This window comes from Protopterus annectens, chromosome 6.part1 (assembly GCF_019279795.1).
Source record: "Protopterus annectens isolate FY-2018-M chromosome 6.part1, PAN1.0, whole genome shotgun sequence".
Taxonomy (NCBI): Eukaryota; Metazoa; Chordata; order Ceratodontiformes; family Protopteridae; genus Protopterus; species Protopterus annectens.
This window is the reverse complement of record NC_056738.1, coordinates 402,678,228-402,699,289: the sequence shown is the minus strand read 5'-3', so window position 1 is coordinate 402,699,289 and position 21,062 is coordinate 402,678,228. Positions and strand designations below refer to the sequence as shown.

General features: G+C 44.2%; 1 protein-coding gene across 2 annotated transcripts in view; it reads left to right on the top strand.

Annotated features, from left to right (window-relative positions):
- SF1 (splicing factor 1) overlaps positions 1-21,062 on the top strand; it is a 1,552,458-nt gene that overhangs the window by 1,208,537 nt on the left and 322,859 nt on the right. For both annotated transcript variants that reach the window (XM_044075820.1, XM_044075819.1), the window contains exon 9: positions 14,219-14,326. In XM_044075820.1, the coding sequence (XP_043931755.1) occupies positions 14,219-14,326 (108 nt within the window). The remainder of the gene's footprint in view (positions 1-14,218; positions 14,327-21,062) is intronic.

Below are 21,062 nucleotides of genomic sequence, written 5' to 3'. Positions count from 1 at the left end.
TTTTTGTATCTTTTTTCTTTATACAATAATAGTGATCGTATATTCTTTCTCTGAGACTTCTGTCTGTCTTCCCAACATAGTAGCTAGGACACGTGGAACATGTAGCTAGATATACCATGTGAGAAGTCCTACAATTGCCTTTCCTAAACTTTATCTCTGTCCCAAGGGTATCTTCCAGTTTGATACTATTCTCTGAAAAAATGTACCTACACTGGTTACAGGTACCACATCTTGTAGTACCTTTCCCCTCTATTGCATTAGCCCTGGTGCATATTTTCCTTTCCAGTTCCATTTTCATGTTACACCCATTTCTGGAAACAAGTCTAGGTGTTTCCCCCACAATATCCACAATTCTCCTGTCCATTTTTAATAAATTCCAATTGTCGGAAATAATATTTTTAATGTTCGTGGTCCAAGGTGTGTGTTGTAATATACAAGCTCTTGTATAATCAGTATGGGTCTCACCGCCTCTATCCCTGGTGTTATTAGCCTTAACTAAGGGCCCTTTCCCTAATAGGGGTACATATTTTTTTCCTCTCTCATTCTCTGCATAACTGGTTACATTTTTGACTAACCATCTGGGGTATCCCCTTTCGATGAACATATCCCCTATGAGTTGTAGTTCCATTACTAAATCTGTGTGTTCCGATGTCATCCTGGCGGCCCTAATGCATTGCCCCTTGATTATACTCTTTTGTCATAGGATGAGAACTAGTATATTCTAAATATCCATTGCTAAAAGTCTCTTTCCTATATATTTTAGTTCTAATCAATTGATTGTATTTATTAGAGTTGGCAAGAATTCTGAAAGGGAATGCTTAAAGGAACTTTTGAATGACAATTTTAAATAAATGGCACATTGGCACTTTAAATTTTTTAAAATGATTGTAATTAATTAGTTAATTGAAGATGAATGTATATAAACCTAATGTATATGGAAAGGCTTTGTTCTGAGGAAGTCTAAGTGTCTTAGATGAAAGCGCTTAACTATTGTTTGAATAAAGGAAGATTTTATCACTTTGAGTGCCAGTATTTCGAGTCCAAGCCACAGGGGACTGACTTTACTATTGTTTTATAGAATTGACTGTTTCCTGATATATATATATATATATATATATATATATATATGTGTATGTATGTGTGTGTATATATATATATATATATATATATGTATAGACAGGTTCTAGACTATTGGCCCTAGGGCCTATATAAGCCTAGCCAGAATGGTACCCTGGCTTTCACCACCCAAGAAAATTATCCTGTGCCCCTTTCAAGCAGAGCCACAGAAGTGATCCCTGGGGTGTATTTCCTTTTTCCTATCCAGTCATCAAGATTTTTCTTGAGTGCTACTGAGGAGCTTTGTTTGATATCAATAGGTAGTTTGTTCCAGAGTATGGAGGTGTCTGTGTCAGGAATCTATCCCTCCAGCATGTTCTGTTTATTGTTGTGACAAGGTTTAGGTCCCTAGAGTGTGTAGCTCGGAGGGATTGGGATTTCTTTAAGTGGAGCATGTCCAACAGTTCTGGGTTGGACATATCTTTGTATGCTGGGCAGTGCTTTCCTCTGAGTAGGCAATATGTAACAAAGTAAACCTGGAGTTTTTTGAGACCACCTGCGTGAGACGGGTAATCCTCTCTGTGAGTTATTTCTGGTGTCTTTCCAATTGTAGAGGTGTTGTGAGCTACATACCAAAAAAGTTGTTGTACTCTATATAGTGGGTCTAATGAGTGATGAGTAGAGCGGAACAATGGCCCTTTTTTTTTTTGTTTTTTGTTTGTTTGTTCCTGGATGAGAAACCTTTTCTGATGGTGTGACACTTAGAAGTATTTCCATACTACTGTGGCGATGTGATTATCAAAGGAGAGACTACTGTCCACCTGTGTCCCAAGGTCTCAACATACTTTTGGTTTTAAGTAGACTACCGCCTATGTGGTAGTTCATGGGTACAGTTTTTTCAAAAGGGGATGACAATCTACTTTTTGGCATTGAGCTTGAGGCCATGGCTTTGACACCAGGCATATATCTCAGTGAGGCCCTTTTGTAGGATGTCCACATCGTTAGTTTTGATTATGGCTCCTAATTTGCAGTCATCTGGGAACTTCGTTATCCAAAGCCCTTCTGTGTTGGCCTGTACTTCAGAGAAGTAGATAAACAGGGGAGGACCCATTACCGAACCCTGTAATACTCCACTTGTCACTGATCTGAAGTTGGATTTGGAGTCTGCTACTTTCGCAGTGTGTTCAGTCACTGAGCCAATTGGCAACCCATCTTGTGACATAAGGATTTATACCTAGTTTAGTGTTTAAAATTCTAGAGTGGGGTATGGTGTCAAACCTTGAAGTGATCTAGGTAGGCTGTGTGAACTACCTTACCCTCTTCTCTGTCTTTGGTTACTGCTCAGGTTTAGGAGACATGATCTGCCTTTTACAAACCATAACTTGGTGGGTTCCATAGCTTGGCGATTACCAATGTCTTAGTTTATAAGTTCCATGATGATGCTTTCCATGGCCTTGCAGACAATGCTCGTCAGGCTAATGGGGTGGTAGTTCCCGGGTTCTGTGGTGGCTTTCCCTTTGTGGAGTGGGATAACCGTTGCTGTGAGCTATTCAATGGGCACAAAGCCTGATGTGAGGCTATGATTCAGCAGGGTACTTAGGTGGGGTGCCAGTTTGTTCTGTAGTTTATGTAGAACGCAGCCTGGGATGTTGTTAGGTCCCATGGATGCTGTGTTCTTTGCTTTGGAGAGAGTTTTTTTTTACCTCTGCAGCTGTGATTACAGGAACTTTGCATTCTTCCAGTATAGAGGTAGGCCCTTAGGTGGGGGATAAAGTTAACACTGAACCTATCTGCCAGGATGTTGGCAATATCAGTTATTTCTGTATATTTAGTGCCATTGTAACTCGTAGCAGATCTGAGTGTTGCCATTGAGAGTCTTGATATAGCTATAGAATGCTTTGTGGTTGCCTTTAGAGTCAGTGGCAATTCTGTTTTCGTAACTAGCTTTGGAGGATTTTGAGGGATCTCGGCTTCTTACTGAGGCTGACCAGGGAGTTCCTCCAATCCTAGGATTTTACTGTTTTGCAGCAGTTTCTTTCTGTTGTAGAGTTTGTTTATGGCAGGGGACCACCAGATTGGCTTCCTTTTTTTAGAGGCTAGCATCTTGGTTCTCTTAGGGATAGCACTCATGTAAGTGCTTATAAAGTGCATTTGTGTAGGATTCAACAGTTGTACCTCTATTGTCCATTTGCATAGGTGTTGCAAAGTTTGCCACTTCTGGCTTGAGAGGCGTGAAGTTGGCTTTAGAGAATTTTTTTTACAGTGGTTTCCCTATTATGGGGGTTGAGGCAGGATGTTGGTGTCTAGGATGATTAGCTTGTGGTCGCATCTGACCAATGAGGAATTGATCTCTGGTGTGGAACACCGGTCACCCATGTTGGTGTAATGACCAGGTCTAGGATATTGCTGCCCCTGGTGGGAGTGTGGATAAGTTGATCCAAGGCATTGGAATTTAATGAATTCCAGAAAACGTTGAGGAAAAGAGTTGGTACGAGTAGCTTTCCCAGTTAATGGTGGGGTAGTTGAAATTGCCCATTATTCGGGTGTTGGGTTGTACCCTAATATTTTCTAGTGTATCAAGAAATGAGTGGATAACCTGGGGCATGGTGGGGGATTTATAGCAAGTTACAATTTGGATTGCGGTCTTGCCCAGAGTTAGTTGCACTTGGATAGTCTGATGCTGAGCAACTAGCCTGGAGGTGTGGCTTTCATTAATGAATATGGACATGCTTCCGCCTTCAGTGTTTCGGTCCAGGTTAGGTGGCCGAAAGGTGTGGTACAGATTATAGCGTGGTAATGCAGGGGTGCTGTCTGGAGCCTTGACCCAGGTCTCTGTCACTGCACAGATGTCTGTGTTCTCCATTTTAAGGAGTGCCTCGAGTGAGTGCATTTTGAGCTTTAGACTTCTAGCATTGAGTAGCATTACCCTCAGATTTTGCTTGCTTGTACCTGTTATGGTGGTGGTGAATTTGTCATTTGAACCTTGCCTGAAAAAGGCGCTGTAGGGGTGGCAAGAACCTTGGCCCGTATCCGGAATCCCAAGGGCGACAGGTGCAGGCCATCTCTGGCAAAGCATCATGGTCTGTTGATCATGTTATCCTAGGCAGACAGATACTGGATCCCCTTAGAATAACACCAGAAGCTTAGCCAATTGTTGAAGTCAATCATTTTGTCCTTGTACTGTGGTATCATACTGGGTGATGGCAGGATGCTACGCAGGGCTAGGGTCATACCTGCCTGGGCTACAAGATCGGAGAGCTCCTCCATGTCTCTTCATTTAGTCCAGGGAGTACATCTCGGGTAATTCACACCATCATGAACAATGACAGTCCTATTTGTACTTGTGGAGTGAACTGAGTGTGTGCGTTATGTGTCGGATCCTGGCACCTGACAGGTAGGTGGTGGTAACTTTCTCCTTGTTTAACCTGATGAGTGGAACTTAAGTGTGCCTGACTATAGAGTCACCTACGACTAGAGTGTTGGGTACGTTACGCCTTATGGGCTGTGGTTGAGTGGCACACTGAGTTTGTGGGATGTGTAATGTGGGTTGCGTTGGGGGGTGGTTATAGTATTTGTTTCCTCCATACATTACATTATTTTCATATTCATCTTATTTTACAAGTTCGTGGATTTTATGGTGTGTAACTCAATGTTTTATTTTACATACAAGTTTATATATTTGTATATATACTTTCATTTTAATCCTTGAAAATGTTTTTCTTATAAGGTCTCTATTATGTATGTCATAGGGCTAATTTGTACCTGACAGCATTCCTTAAACATTTTTTTTAAATGGTTCTTTTAATTTTTGAGGGGATTGGTAAATGTTGTTTGTTAATCATTTTAGGTATTTAAAGGGATTGTTAGTGGTGTGGAGTATCTGATGAAGTCCCAGTGTAGGGGGCAAAAAAGTGATGAATCGTTGAGCATTTTATTTTTGCTTTTTGTGTGTGGATTGTTAGTTTGATTCCCTTTTTATCTGTTGGTGATTGAGTGGTTTGCTAGATCCCTACAGTGTCAGTGAATTTGGAATTATTGGTTGGCGTCTCAGCGCTTTGGCACAGGGTTTTGTTTGGCTTGTTTTTTGTATGCTTATCACATTCCTGTACGTCTCCAATTTTCAAAAGTTTATGGTCTTCTGTATGGCTTACGTTTTCATTTCTCTGCCTTACTCTTTGGGTTCTCCAGTGTGCTAAGGATATTCACAGCGCCTAACTTCGGTAGTAGCATATTGCCAACTGCAAGGTCTTCAGTTTTTTTCTTAGATAAGTAGTCAATGTAGTGTCTTTGAGTGAGAAATCGCCTTCACAGACTGGTTTCCATGTCCAAAAGTATTTTGACTCCTCGTCACAGGATTGTTTTCCTGAGGTGTTTCCTAAACGCATCAGTTTAGAGTTTTTCTAGAAAAGGAAAAAGTACATTAGTGTAGAGATATTTTCCTCCACTCAGTCCAAAGCTTCAGCAAGTAAATTTCTCAGGATACCTATAATTCATGGCATCCATGATTCCTCGAGCCAGACTCCACATGAGAAAGATTCAGTGGCATGTCAAATCTCTATGGTCACAGCATCCCCTAACATTCCATGTTCTTGTTTTGGGTTTTGTAAAAAGGTAACTGTTTTGGAGAAGAGACCAGTTTTATCTTGATCCAGATTTCCTATTTTCCCTTCTAACTCAAGCACATTGTGTAATTAGATACCTCAGACTTTGCTTGGGTTGAGGTGTCTGTGGAAGTAAAAATGCATGTTCTTTGAAACAAAACCGAAAGACCAAAACGCACAGACGCATGTAAGAGATGACGGCAGTTAGAAATACTTTTAACTTTCTCTGTCATCTTTGGTTCCCTTGAGTGTTAAGTGATTACAGACAGCACAACAGTGATGTGGTACGTAAATGGAGGGTTGACATGACCAGATCTTACCTTCTGTGCTGACTAGCAATTGTTGCTTTTCAACGCAGTCTCTTTCTGCAAACGTCTTGCATCCCCTCAACAAAATGTGGTAGTCGAGCTGAATAGGGCCAAGGCAGTCCCTTACTGATGGAAATTGAATCAGGGGAGTCTTCCAGGATTCAGTTCAGCTTCTCAGAACACCTCATATCTGTTTGCCCCCATTCAAAGCAAACTGGAAAAATTCTTATCCAGGACTTGTTGCAAGCAACCTGGAAAACAGATGCATTTTTTCCTTAACAGGAATGTTCCCATATGCTTTTCTCCCCATATTTAGGGTCCTTCTGATGATTCAGGAGACTCCAAAGAGCGTTGTGGCATCTCCCTTCTGGCCCAAGCAGCAGTAGCTCTCCCTTGTTTTGGAAATGGCCAAAGGCAGTTATCACAAGTGTTCTCACAGATTGGACCTACTCTCACAAAACGGGTATTTTTTAATACATCCCATGCTGAAGCAAGTTTAACTCACAATAAGACTATTTTAATTCCTTTTATGCACTTATTTTCTGAGGTTGTGCAACTGGTATTAATGGAGGCAAAAAATACCGCTGCTGGGAAATTGTATATTACTAAATAGAAAAGATTTTCCTAATTGGTGCCAAGAGAAGAGCCAGGATAATTTTTAAGGCTAGTAGTTCTCGTATTTTACTTTTTCTGTGCGGGTTAACCTCTGTCCTTCTATTCCTCTGTCAAGGTTCATTTGTCAGACGTTTGAATGGATCCTTACCCGTTCAATGCATTCTTGTGGCAAAATGTTTTTGAATGGGTATTGCTTACCAGACTGCAGAGAAAACAGATGACATGTCCATGAGATCTCCTCTATGATTTGGAAAATTAACTCTTGCTCCATTGGGATCTGCCCATTAGACTGATTTGAGGTTCATAACATGGAAAAGTATTTTACTGACTGCTCTGACTTCTGCAAGAAGAGAGTTGCAAGTTGTCATGATAGTTCAACCTTCTCATTTTCTACAAAACAGGGTTTCACTGAGAACGAATCCTCCTCATATGCATCTCCCCATTTTCTTTCAAAGGGCTCAGATGAGGGATGAAGGATTCTTCATACTCGATGTACACAGACAATTGTGATATCTTGACCGGGGAAAAAAAAACTCAAAACTCTGATCAGTTATTCATTTCTTATGAATTTAAGAAAAAATGACTGCGTGTCAAAGCAAACCATATCCAAATGGTCGTCACATGCTATTTACTTTTGTTGTACTCACCACAGTAAGGCGATTCCAGGCAGGGTCCAGGCATTCCCTACCCAGAGCCATAACTTAATCGGTGGCTTTTTGGAAAGATATTCGTTCTTTGTACATACCTTCACAAAACAGTACAAACTAGATTGGTCAATATCTAGACCAGGCTTTGCTAGGACCATTCTCCAAATTTCTGAACCCTTGTCCTTCCTCCTCACATTCAGTATAAGCTGTGGTAGTCTTCTGTGTAGCTAAGGCTTCTACAGCGATCAAATGATTAACATAATAGAGTTGTGTAAGTAAAGTTAACATACCCTAACAACAGTAGGTGTTCAAATGATCACTACTGCTGTAGCCACCCCACCCCACAATTCCTCTTATTTTTGTTTACTGATATATGTTAAGTTGTCAATCTCGCCTTCATTCTTGCTGGATGGGTTCGGAGCCGATCCTCGGCTCCGACTCGGCACTTGCTAAGCTTGAGAACTCCTTTTACCAGCTCGAGGCAACCCTATATCCCATGATGCAAGGCGAGACTACCTCAGATCTCGTTTGCCGCTTCGCGAAGAGGTCTCTTTTTTGCCAGCTCAGGTGAGTTTTTCTAATTCAACAGATTAGTCAGGGATATTTCTTCCCCTTTTCCTATATTGGTTAGTTTTATTATTAGAGTGTATAGCTAATACTATATTTCCCACCTTATATTTCTTTTTTGGGGTAAAAGTTTAAATTTCTTTTCTGTTAGGCCTAAGCCTCCCAGTTCATTAATCCCTGTCAGTGTGTGTGTGCTTGGGGGTTAATTGTGTGACTCTTGTTGAGTGTGTGTTTTTTGTCTTTTCTTAGACTATGTCTAGAGAAGGAAAGGTCTCAGGCTTCAAGAAGTGTGACTCGTGCTGTCGGAAGATGTCTCTGACAGACGGTCACACTTCTTGTGTTTACTGCCTGGGGCCTTTACACCTGCAGGACTCCTGTGCTATAAGCCACTCTTTTAGCCAGAGAGTCCTGCAGGAGAGGAGGAACAAGTTGATCCTCTGTGGCTTATTAAAGCCAGAAGGTTCACCGACAAAGACTGGGTCGGTAACCTTCCAAGCCACCTAAGGTTCAGGCTACGTTGTTAAGCCTTCCTCGGTGGCTCCGACTCTTCGAGTCGAGATCGGCCCGCTGGAGCCGATCTTTCTTCCTCTGAGATGGTAGTGTCGGTTCCTTCCGCCCGGCACAGTCTCCAGTTGCCTTGTCGGCACCGCTGGTGCCGAGGTGTTATCCAGTATCGAGCCGAAAGTCTTCGCTCCATCTGGAACCGAGGACGCCGGCTCCGATGGCTTCGCCCAAGAAGAGATCTTGGTCCCTTCTCTGGAGCCGATTCGCCGGCCCGAGGTCTCCTCTTTATCGAACGGAGTCATCGGAGCCGATCTTCGTGATCTTCCAGGCTGTCAGACCACGATTTAGAGAGGGTGGTAAGCAGGCTGTTGAAGTCACAGGCACTAGCCCAAATGCTCCATAGCCCGCCGGAACAGACTTCGGGTATTGCTCTTCCCTTGAACTTCCTCCTCCGACTCTCCTCCAGAGCTCGGAGCCGGAGCTCGGGACAGTGACCGTGTCGGCGCTGGGCCAATACATCCTTCGGCTCCGCTGCCTCGCTCCAATCTCCTCCATGAGACCTTCCTTGAGGGATCTGGTCGCCGAGTTTCCATTGTCGGCCCGAGGGGCTAGTGGCATCGGACCCTTGTCTGACCCCGCTCTCCCTCTCGGGGCTTCGGCTTTGGTGAGCTCGGCACCGACATCGGCCTCAGAGCCTTCTGTCTCAGTGGAGCCGGGAATTCCTGTCTCTTCAGAACAGGAGTATTCTGGTCTCCCTGGGAGGGGAGCCTTTGAGGTGATGAGTGTCCTGGCACCTGAGCCAGGTCAACGGTCCATTCCTTTAGCTCCTCCCTCTTCGGTGCCTGTTGATGTCTCTTACCAGCCTCTTGCTCCCAGGCCCAGGGATCCATCGCCCCAGGTTTCCCCATTGGGAATAACTTCCTCTTCTGAGGTTTCTCCTGATCCCACAGGGGAACCCCCGCGCAAGAGGACGTGTAAGAGGAAACACACAGACTCCCCTGAGTCTACAACATCAGATACCGACTTAGATGAGTCTGAGGGTTCCCCCCGGTCCCCCTCTGAGGATGTCTCCTTTTCAGACATCCTGGAACTCCTCAAACAGAGGGGGAACTGGCCTTCCATTGACCCCTCCGAGGATGAGTCTGTATACCTGGAGGCGTTTGGATCCCGACCCTCCACCTCCTGGGTGTCTCCGCCTTTTGACCCACTCATGCAGGTAGTGGCTGGGAAGGCGTGGGCAGCCCCGGATTCTGTGGAACCTGTCCCCAGGAGGCCATCCAAATTTATTACGGCCCCTTCAGACCAGCAGTTTCTTTCTAAAGGCGTCTCTGTGGATGCTATGGTGGTGGCGGCGGCCACCAAGAAGGAACTTACGGATCCTTCCGTGCCTGTCCATCCTCCTAACAAAGACTCTAGGACCATGGATAGGTATGGCAAGTGGATGTTTTCTTCAGCGACCTTTGCTATGCGTTCGCTGAACTACCTTTGTCATTTCACCAGACTTCAGAGAGACATTCTCAAGGAACTAGGTGAAGTGGTTCAGGATCCTTCAGCTGCTGGGACTCAAGACAAGATTGCCTCACAGCTAGCAATCCTAAATTCTTTAACCAACTCCTCCATGCGGCTCATATCCTATGCTGCCGATGGAGCGAGTAGGGCCGCAGGCACAGGAGTGGCACTTAGGCGTCAGGCCTGGATGCGGCTTTGTAATTTCGCGGACCCCTTTAAGGCGTCCTTCACCAATACCCCCTTTGACGGTTCGGCTTTGTTCGGACCGCAGGTGAAGGAAACCTTGACCAGGTGTGAACAAGACAGCAAAACCCTTTCTGCCGTAGGAGTCCATTTTTCCACTCCAAGACCCTATCCCAAAGGTCAGAAAGGAGGAAAAATGTGGTTCCGGAAAGCCCAAGGAGTTACCTCGGACACACGTGGTCAGTTTACCCCCAGAGGCAGAGGGGGTAACAATAACAGACGCCTCTAGAGGCAGGGGGGGTCCCCAGAATCAGGGTAGCAGGGAGCCTCTTCCTGACAAACCCTTTCAGCATCCCTGAGGTGTTGCCCGACTGTCCACCCTTGGAGGCAGTCGGGGGAAGGATATCGCTGTACCCATTAGCTTGGCGTTCCCTCTCACAAGACATGTGGGTACAGTCTATCATATCCGAGGGTTACAAAATCCCTTTCGAAAGGTATCCCGTACCTGACCAATCCCTTCCAGACATCTCACTCGGTCAAAAGGATTTGGCAAAACAGGAGGTCTTAAAGCTCCTAGAAAAAAGAGCCATCCAAATTGTTCCAGCAGACCAAGTAGGATCCGGCATCTACTCAAGATTCTTTTTGGTCCCCAAAAGGACGGGAGATTGGAGACCAGTTTTGGACCTGAGCAATCTAAACAGATTTGTCAGAAAGGCAAGATTCCGGATGGTCACGCTTCAGTCCATTCTGCCCTTTTTGGGCAAGGACAACTGGATGTGCTCAATAGACCTTCAGGACGCGTACTATCACATAGATACACAGACGCTCCAGGAGGTTTCTCAGCTTTCGGCTGGGGACCAGTCATTATCAATTCAGAGCCCTGCCCTTTGGCCTCACTTCAGCCCCCAGAGTGTTCACCAAATGCATGGCAGTGGTTACGGCTCATCTGAGACGTCAAGGATTCCAGGTGTTTCCTTATTTGGATGACTGGCTCCTCTCCGCCACCACCAAGCATCAGCTTCTTGAAAGCAGGGACTACACTCTGCAGATTTGCAAAAAGTTGGGAATCTCAGTGAATTTCGAAAAATCTTCTCTGCTGCCTTGCCAATCTATCACCTTTTTAGGTGCAGAACTAAACGCCGTCAGTATGTTAGCCAGACTAACAAATCAGAGAATTCTGGACATCCAAAGATACGTTCGGATCATATTACTGAGCAACAAAGTCAGAGCCAGATTGGTTCTGGAGGTTCTAGGTCTTATGGCTGCGGCCATTGTACTTCTACCATTAGCTCGCTTCCACATGCGTCTTCTGCAGTGGATGTTATTCACTCAGTGGTCGTTCCAGAACCTACCCATGAGGCACCAAATTTTGGTTACACAATCGTGCAGGACTCGTCTTCTCCTCTGCTCCATCAGGGCCGACCATTTGTTCCCCCAACTCCGGTTGCCACAGTCACTTCGGATGCCTCTCTGATCGGGTGGGGGGGGGTATTATCAGGGCAGGATGGTCCATGGGACTTGGCAACCCACAGAATACCATCTGCACATAAATGTCCTGGAGATGAGAGCGGTGCTTTTAACGTTGCAAGCCCTCAACGACTTTCTTCCCTCGGGGACTATTGCAGTTCAAACGGACAGCATGTCTGTAGTCTGGTACATCAACAAACAGGGTGGGACCAGGTCCTATCCTTTGTCGAGAAGCTCTCAGACTTTGGCAATGGGCAATCTCCTCTCATCGGTTTCTGATAGCAGCGCACATCCCCGGCAGGTCCAACCTCTTAGCGGACAGACTGAGCAGAGCTATTCTCATGCCTCACGAGTGGTCTCTCAAACAATCGGTAGTGGACGAGATTTTTCAGAAGTGGGGCACCCCTTGTTGCGACCTTTTTGCTACACCCCAAAACAGCAAATGCCCGGACTTCTTCACCCTCTTTCCCCTACCAGGCCATCCCCTGAGAGACTCTCTTACCCAGGATTGGCCCCGGGGACTTCTGCACCTTTTCCCCATTCCCTTAATTCCACAGGTCATTCAGAAAGCTACCGTTTTGAGAGCCAAGTTGATTCTCATTGCCCCTTACTGGCCTCGACAAATTTGGTTTCCGTCCCTACATCGTCATCTCCTGGTGCAGCCTTGGCATCTGGACCCAGTTCCGGATCTTCTGATCCACCAAACGGGTCAACAGCACCGGGCCATTCGTTCTCTCACCTCACTGCTTGGTTGCTCCGCTTCCTTCCCTAGCCAGGCTTCCTATGATCTCTGATCCTGTCACAGAGATATCTTAATAGCTTCCTTAAAGTCATCCACCAGAACGGTTTATGCTAGCAAGTGGCGACGTTTTTCCCTATGGGCAAACTCCAGGTGCATTGATCCTTTTACTGCGCCGGTGCATTCAATTTTAGATTTTCTGGCTGAAGTTTTTCAGTCAGGATCTTCTTCATCGACAGTTAAAGTTCAACTGGCAGCAATTTCTAAATATCATGTTGGCTTGCAAGATCATAACATAATGTCGCATAGACTATGCAAAGCTTTTCTGAGAGGTGTTTTTCTCCTAAAGCCTCCAGTAAAACATCCTCCTCCACAATGGGATTTGAATTTGATGTTAGCATCCTTGATTTTACCCCCCCCCCCTTCGAACCATCTGCTTCATGCTCCTTAAAGTTGCTGACCTGGAAAACAATATTCTTAGTGGCTGTCGCTTCAGCAAGGAGGGTATCTGAACTTCAAGCCTTCTGTATCCGTTCCCCATACTTAGTTTTTCACAAAGATAGGGTATCTTTGAGAACTAATCCATCTTTTCTGCCCAAAGTTGTTTCTCAGACTAATATTAATCAGTCCATCGATCTACCAGTTTTTTTCCCTAATTATTCCAACAGAGCTGAACAAAAATTTCATTTTTTGGATGTCCATCGTCAACTCAGATATTATTTGCATAAAACTAAACAATTCAGGAAATCTGATCAATTATTTGTTTCCTATGCAGAAAAAAGGAAAGGTCTCCCAGTATCGAAAGTGACCTTATCCAGATGGTTGTCTTCTACCATTTCTTATGTGTATTCGCTCAGAGGCAAGCAACTACCCTCAAAACCGAAAGCGCATTCAACCAGGAGCCTGTCCACATCTACAGCTTTTCAGGATAGGCTACCCATTGATACCATTTGTGCAGCAGCTACTTGGGCCACTCCTCATACCTTTGTATCTCATTATAAATTAGATTTGGCCTCCAGGGACAGAGCCAGTTTTGGTTCCACAGTACTCAAGAGTCTGTTCCATTGAGCCACCCGGGATACAGGTGCTAGGGACGCGGTCCCATCCAGCAAGAATGAAGGCGAGATTGACAACTTAACATTTAGAAGTTATGTACCTACCAATAACGTTCCATGTTAGTTGTCTTCTCTCGCCTTCTTTCTTGCGTCCCTCCCTCCTTCCCCCTGGCCTGGACAGATCTTGAAGGGCTTCTCTTTCTCAGTTTTCACTCTCCTGAGTCTTCAGCAGAAAGAGTCTATCTTTAGAACCTTTGCCTAGTTTTCTAGGCTAGTTTTTGCTCTTCCTTTGGGAATAGTTTTATTAGCAGGGTGTTTTAGCTACCAAACGAGATCTGAGGTAGTCTCGCCTTGCATCATGGGATATAGGGTTGCCTCGAGCTGGTAAAAGGAGTTCTCAAGCTTAGCAAGTGCCGAGTCGGGGCCGAGGATCGGCTCCGAACCCATCCAGCAAGAAAGAAGGCGAGAGAAGACAACTAACATGGAACGTTATGGTAGGTACATAACATCTAATTTCCTATCATGGACCTCTTTTCAGGATCATGCCTCCTTGCCTTAGTTGGCATGAAAGCTGAGAAGGGCTTAATGCCCAAACCATTGTTTTTTTTTTTTTGCTCAGCTAGCTTTGCTCAAACTGAAGAAAAGTTTGGGTCCATGGATGATGCCCGTAATTTTTGGAAAGTAGCCAGCTATTATAGTCACTGCAGGGTATAACTTGTACAGCTAAGGCAACTACAGCAGTGATCTTTCAGTCCTGTACTGTTGTGGTAAGTTTACTTACACCGCCGTACTGCATTGCTTTATTGGTTGCCTGCTTTGCTTTATTTGTAGTACTCTCTCTGTACTAGTAGTTTTGTAATCCTTGGGAAAGGTATATTTTACTGTAACTTGAGTTAGTAGGCTAGGTGTTTGAAATACTTCATGTAATGTTCCAGCTTTTCTTGAACTGACTGACTTTTTACCCTAGGATACTGAGGCCATGGCAGAGCACTGAGACCAGAAGCATCACTAATACAACTTTATGCACCAAGTGTGGAGGAGCAGGACACATTGCATCAGATTGCAAATTTGCTCGGTAAGTTTTGATTTGTGGTATGGATTTAGTCCTGCCTTATTGTAAATCATTGAAGACTGCAGTTATGTATGTTAATGTGGTTGTTTTAACTGTTTCAGTACTTTGAATGGAACTTCATGGATAAATCACTTAAATGCAGTCCAACTGGATCTGCATATTGAAGATTGAGTTTGCCCATTTTCTGTTGGTGTTTCAGCGCAAAACTTGACAGCAAATTACCAGATCTAAAAACTTTCATTGTAGTGTTCTGAGTATGCATTGCAGATAATAATCCGTAATCTTTTTCGTCCCTAAAAGCTTGTAATAGAAACCTCAGGCCAGAGAAGGTGCATTTGTGTTGCAAACTCTTCATAGTTGTATATGAGTAGATCATTATTACAAGTACCAAGTCTTGGGACTGCTGCAGTGCAAGAGACTGATGAGTTTAGCTTGCTTTATTTTTTTTTTAATAATATATCATTTCTCCAAGTCTTTTGGGGTTCTAATACCATGACTGGAATGGACTCAATTCCTAAGTCAAAGTATAATTGAAGTTCATGAAACTAGTATTTCAATCTTTGTCTGCCAGAAGAGCTCTTCATAGCACCCGCAATGTACCCAGTAATAACTCCTCCTGCAATTCATATGGACTTGCATGTATTGGTCACATGTCTAAATATGATTTAGGTTCTTTTTTATAAGACCCGTTGCTTCTACTACAATTGAAACTGTCTGGGTATCTTTCTTCCACATTTCTTTTTTTTCTGCCTGCAAATCCTGATATTTTGACTGTTTCTGTACACAAGATACTGTAGTCACTGGGTGTAGCAATTGCAATTATTATTGCTACTTTTGTCTTCTTTTCATGGGCTACTCTATCTGGTTTTCTTGCATCTGTCTTTTGAACTGTTGGTAATGGGTGATCCCATGTGATGTAGACTTTTTCTATGATGCTTTGTGGCTCATGTTTCCAATGTTTTTCTACAACTTCGATACCATAATATTTGCACAATCCCTAGTGCAGCAGTCTTGCGACATTATGCATTTCATTATACAGTCGTCCTGCCATTAGTATATCACAGCCAGCAATGAGGTGTGTGACTATTTCCAATTCTGTTTTACAATGCCTACGTTTGTCTTTCTCCTAGCCTGTTATTTTTGGCCACACCAGTATTAACCTTTCATCTTTTGGTTTGAATTCAACTTTCCTTAACCATTCCTGCATACGATTCTGAGCAACATGGGGTTCTTCCAAGAGTTTTCTATACCTGCAACAATTTTTATGCATTTTCCATGTTTCTTTCCTTCTCATCTGCTCCTTCACCTTGTATTCTTTTGTTTTTTGGCACATACACTTGTTGCTTTATTTTTTATCTGTTTTTGGTTTGATTTTCATTCCCGCTTTATTCCAAAATGATTCTGCTAGACTAAGAAGGGAAGTTATCTTAGATTTATTCTCCTCATGTTTCAAAACCTTCACTGCATTTGGGTCGTATGAGGTCAGCTGATGTTTGCAGTCCCACGATTGCAGATCTGTACATGTAATCATTTTCAAGGAGGCCCATATCTCCTTGGGAATGGGGAATATATAATCTTGGTATGCATTGATTTTTATAAATCTGATGAGCATGAAGCATTCTTCTTTTCTCATCTAATCTAACACTTTTTGGAGCCAGTCACTCCAAAACTGTAAGTTTGGACAGGAAGAGCAAATCAGATTAAACAAAGCAAACAGAGAAACAGCCCTCTTAAACCAGTGATGAGTGTTTGAATTCACCAATCAACATCAGTTGAAGTAATGAATAATCTTAGAACTCTGTCACCATTTAGTCAAAACACCATAGCTAAGAACCACTTCTAAACAGTCTGTAAAATTAATACAGAATTGTATCTAACAGCCTTTAGTCAAAAGGCTACTTTTGAATTTAAATAGAATTACAGAAACTGTTGGAAAAAGACCAATAAAAACTGTCTAATGTATATCAGAAAGTACAGTTTAAAGAGGCTCACTAAGTACAGGATTGTCTCCATCTGGTGACCAAAAGGCAAACTGCACTTACAAAATAATTTGAAAACCTAATGTCCCTTGTGCATAGGATTATTTAGACCTCTAATAAATTTTGATATGTGATGTACATAAGCACACAAAAAATCTTTTTGTATGAGAAGAAAAAAATATATTATAATTTTGCTGCTCGTAATTTCAAAAGGGGAGCAATGGAAATATTGTCATTAGGTCCGGGGGTCTACTAGCATCCAGGGAAACCTGCCAGAACAACACTCTATTCCAAACTGGTTTCCCAAGGACCACCCCAGACATAATCAGAGACTTTCTCAAGAACAAAAAAATAGAAATTTTTCATTGCTACAAGATAATGTGCGTTTGTACAAGGCGTTTCTTTCATTATAGGTTCATAGGTGTGTACTAGGCTAATGGCCCTGGAGCCTTTACAAGCCTAGCCCATAGGATTACCCTGGCATCGTGCCACCCAACCTTAGTTCCTAGTGCCTCTGTCTAGTAGAGCCACTGGAGTGATCCCCAGGGTGAATTTTTATTTCCCATCTACTCATCAAGATTTCTCTTGAAGAGGGCCAGTGAGGTGCTCTGCTTGACGTTTATGGGAAGTCTATTCCATAGCATGGGCAGTCTCTGGGTTATGAACCTGGCCCTCCAGCATGTTCTGTTGATTGTGGTAATGAGGTTGAGGTCTCTGGAGCATGTGGTGCTGGAAGATTGGGATTTCTTTAGGTATAGCATTTGTAACAGAGCTGGGTCAGACATGGCTTTGTAAGTCAAGCAGAGATCGCCTCTAAGGCGATACGAGGCAGAGAATAGTTAGATTTTTGAGTCTGTCCATATAGGACAAGTGTTTAAGGCCTAGGAGCCTAGGATCCTCTTTGTGAGGTACTTTTGTGACCTCCAGTTGGAGGTGTCTAGTGAGGTACATGCCAAATGGGGCATTGCACTCTGATTGGCCTAATGAGGGAAGAGTAGAGGGAGACAGTGACCTCTTTCTTCCTGGATGCAAAACCATTAGTAATTAGATGTGCCACATAGGACTTTCTGACCACAGTGGCAACGTGGTGGTCGAGAGAGGTTGCTGTCAACCTGTGTTCCCAGATCTCTTACAACGCCTTCTGTGTTCAATGGAGTACCATCAGTGTGTTGATTCAAGGGAACTGGGTTTTTCCCAAAGGGGATGAAGACGCATTTTTTGGCTTTGAGATTAAGGCCATGGTTCTGGCACCAGTCGTTGGTCTCATTGAGGCCTTTCTGTAGGATGTCAGCATCACTTGGGGAATTAATAGCTCCCAACTTGCAGTCATCTGCGAACTTTGTTAGCCAGAGTCCCTTTGTGTTGGCCTAGACTTCAGAGAAGTAGCTGCCAAGCAGGAGACGACCCAGGACCGAACCCTGTGGGAGTCAACTAGTGACTGGTCAGCAGTCTGACTTGGAGTCCGCTGCTTTCACACTGTGGGTTCTTTCTGTGAGCCAGTTTGCAACCCACCTAGTGATATAGGCGTTGATGCCTAGCTTAGTAAGGTTTTCTAAGATTCCTGAGTGGGGAATGGTATCAGAGGCCTTGGCCAGATCAAGGTTGGCTGTATGAACCACCTTACCTTAATCCACAGCTCTGGTGACTGACTCAAAGAAGTCAGTCAAGTTGAGCAGGCATGATCTACCCTTCACAAAACCATACTGTGTAGGATCCAGAGTTTGGAGATTCCCTATATCCTTGTTTATGTCCATGATGCATTCCATAGCTTTGCATATCAGACTCCTCAGGCTAATGGGGCGCTAGTTCCTGGGGTCCGTATTCGTTCCTCCTTTGTGGAGAGGGATGACTGTAGCAGTGCGCCATTTGGTAGGGACAAAGCCTGAGGTGAGGCTGTGATTGAACAGGGCACACAGGTGAGGTGCCAGTTAACTCATGTAGATCACAGCCAGGGATACTGTCATTAGTCCTAATGTCATACATGTGTTCGTATATACACTTTTTTTTGAGCTTCCTGTCAGTTTTGCCTATATAGAAGGCTGGGCAAGCAACACATGTAACTAGATAACCCCCAGTAGTGTTACAGTTTGAGATAACTTGTCCTCTTATTTCTCTCCCCCTGCACTCCTCCTCTCCCCCTGCACTCCCAAGTTTACAGAACCAGTGTGCAAAATGTAAGAACATTGTGAGCAGGGACCACATTTATAAGTGCCTGTTCTTTTGAGATTCCCCTTGGTGGTTGCTTTGACCCTTTCAAAAAGTTCTTTCAGATTTCTTTTTTATAGGTAATTTTCATGGGGTATTTTTCAAAATGGGGCAGGTCAGTGAGTACCTTAAATCTGGGGCATCGGTAACGACCAAGCACTTGTTATAGTGTTCATCCAAGATTCTTAGTTGGTGCTTGAAATTATTTGGAAGGAATGTGACAGGTTTAAGGTACTTACTGACATGCCCTGTTTTGAAAAATAGACCATGAAAATTACCTGTAAAAAAGGAAGAAATTTGAAAACTTTGAGGGGGGTGGGTCAAAGCACCCACCAAGGGGAGTTTCAAAAGAACAGGCACTTTTAAATATAGTGCCTGCTCACAATGTTCTTACATTTTGAACACTGGTTCTGTAAACTTGGAGTGCAGGGGGGAGTAATAAGCAGACAGGTTTTCTCAAATTGTAACACTACTGGGGTTGTTTTTCTAGTTACATGTGTTGCCTGCCCAGGCTTCTAAGTAGGCAAAACTGAGCGGAAGCTCAAAAGGGGTATATACGAACACATTTACGATATTAGGACTAATAATGAAGGGAACACCTTGTGCAAACACATTATCTTGTAGTGATGCAAAATTCCTGTTTTTTGATGTCTTATTCCAATGTTGCAGTACTCACTAGTGGGTTTACCTGTCTTACCATCATCTTGTTCGGCCAGGTTTCCAAAGCTTTTTCAATCCCTGTTGGTGCGTAGGACGTCTGATGTGTAAGCTGCTACGTGGGCCATAAAAGTGACGTCTGTGCTCACCAGTCCTCAGAACTTTTCAGCTGCCAGCCATACACCAGTTCCTGCTACTCACGGACATCTGATCAGTTTCGCATTAAGGTAAGTACCCTGTTGGGGATTTTCTTCAGTCCTTTTGTAATTACTATAATCTGTTTATGTCCAGTAAGACCAAGTCTCGTCACCACATTCCCCACAGACACCCACGACCAGTGTCTTTTTTGTTTGGATAGGGAACACTATTATAAAAGCTGCATCATTTGTAAGTCGTTTGTCCCCAAAACCCTTTGTCGCAGACTACAGGCCCTTGACCTATACCTCAAACTGGCATCTTAGGCAGGTCGCTCTTGAAAAGGAAGCCACTACGACGCCCAATCTGAACCACCTGGGAAGAGGGCCAAGCCCGTGAGGCTGTCCACTTCCACTGCGCCTCCCTCTGCAGATTCCCAGCCTGTAGCCACCGTTAGCTTGGTCGTGGAACCGGCGTCCACCACATCGGATAAAGCGGGTACCTACAAAGAGGCCGCAAAATCCAGAGTGGACAACATGTAAAGGGAGGATATCCCGGCACCTGATTCAGACACTGGGGGAGGGGGACCAGCTTCTGAGATGGGCGCTTCGGAGCAGGCCTCTGCCATTCCTTCTATTTCTTCAAAGGCAGCCGCCAGCCAAATGTCGGTTAGACCTGCAAAGAGAAAACAAAGCATGTTGCTTCAACTCCTGAGGCCTTGCCAGACTGGCAGGCCTTCAGTCAATGTCTCTACAATGCCTCCGTGGCCCTTAGGCCTACGCCTGACCTTCCTCATGTTGCTCCACCTCTTCTTTGTCCCAGGCTTATTCAGCCAGAGACTACTCTCTGCCATTTTGCAGAAGAGGAAATGTCAGTCTTCAGAGGACCCCTTGTCCTACTCTTCACAAATATCTGCTGAACCTGACTCCCTTTTGGAAGACTTTACCTTTGGGGACACTGTTAATCTTATGAGGGAACATTTTAAATGGGATTGCTCAGACATGTCAGAGCAACAGAAAAGATTCTATGACTTGATTTAGATGGAATTTTCTAACCCGGCTCCTGTTCCTCCTGTCCAGCCTGCCTTCCTGGATGCTTTTGCAGCAGCATGTATAAACCCTAATTCCCAGCCACCTGCCCCTAGAAGGGCAGACCGGTTGTATAGAGTACCTGATGCAGACACATTTCTTTTTAAATGCCCACCAGCTGACCCAGCAGCCATTGCTATTGCCACTGATAGGGCTACCAAACTTCTCCCTACTACCACTGGTCCTGCCTGAAGATAGACAGCAAGGTCATGGAGAGGTGGGGGAAGAAGATATACACTTCAGCTACCCTAGCCTTTAGGGCTACAAATTACCAGTCTCACATGGCCAAATATTCTTTGGCCTTACTGAACAAAGTTTCTAAGGAACGTAATGAGATCCCTGACTGCTCTGCAAAGGCATCCCTGTCTTCCTTGCTTGGGTTCATCTCCCAAGTCAATAAACATTCCCCAAGGTGTGCATATGATGCAGCAGAGGCCTCTGCCAGGTCAGCTGCATCTACCTCTGTGTTAGAGATACTCTTGGCTGTGTCTTCAGCCTTTACCAGATGATTTTAAGGCCAGATTCTTGGATGGTCCTTTGGATCACACTGCCCCTTCAGGCTCCATGGTAGCTGATCTCTTTGACACTTCAGCAAAAAGGGAAAGAGCTCCAGGATCTAAAGTATCTTTGTATCTCTCCAATCCCAAAATTACCCAAACTACCCGATCAAGACGC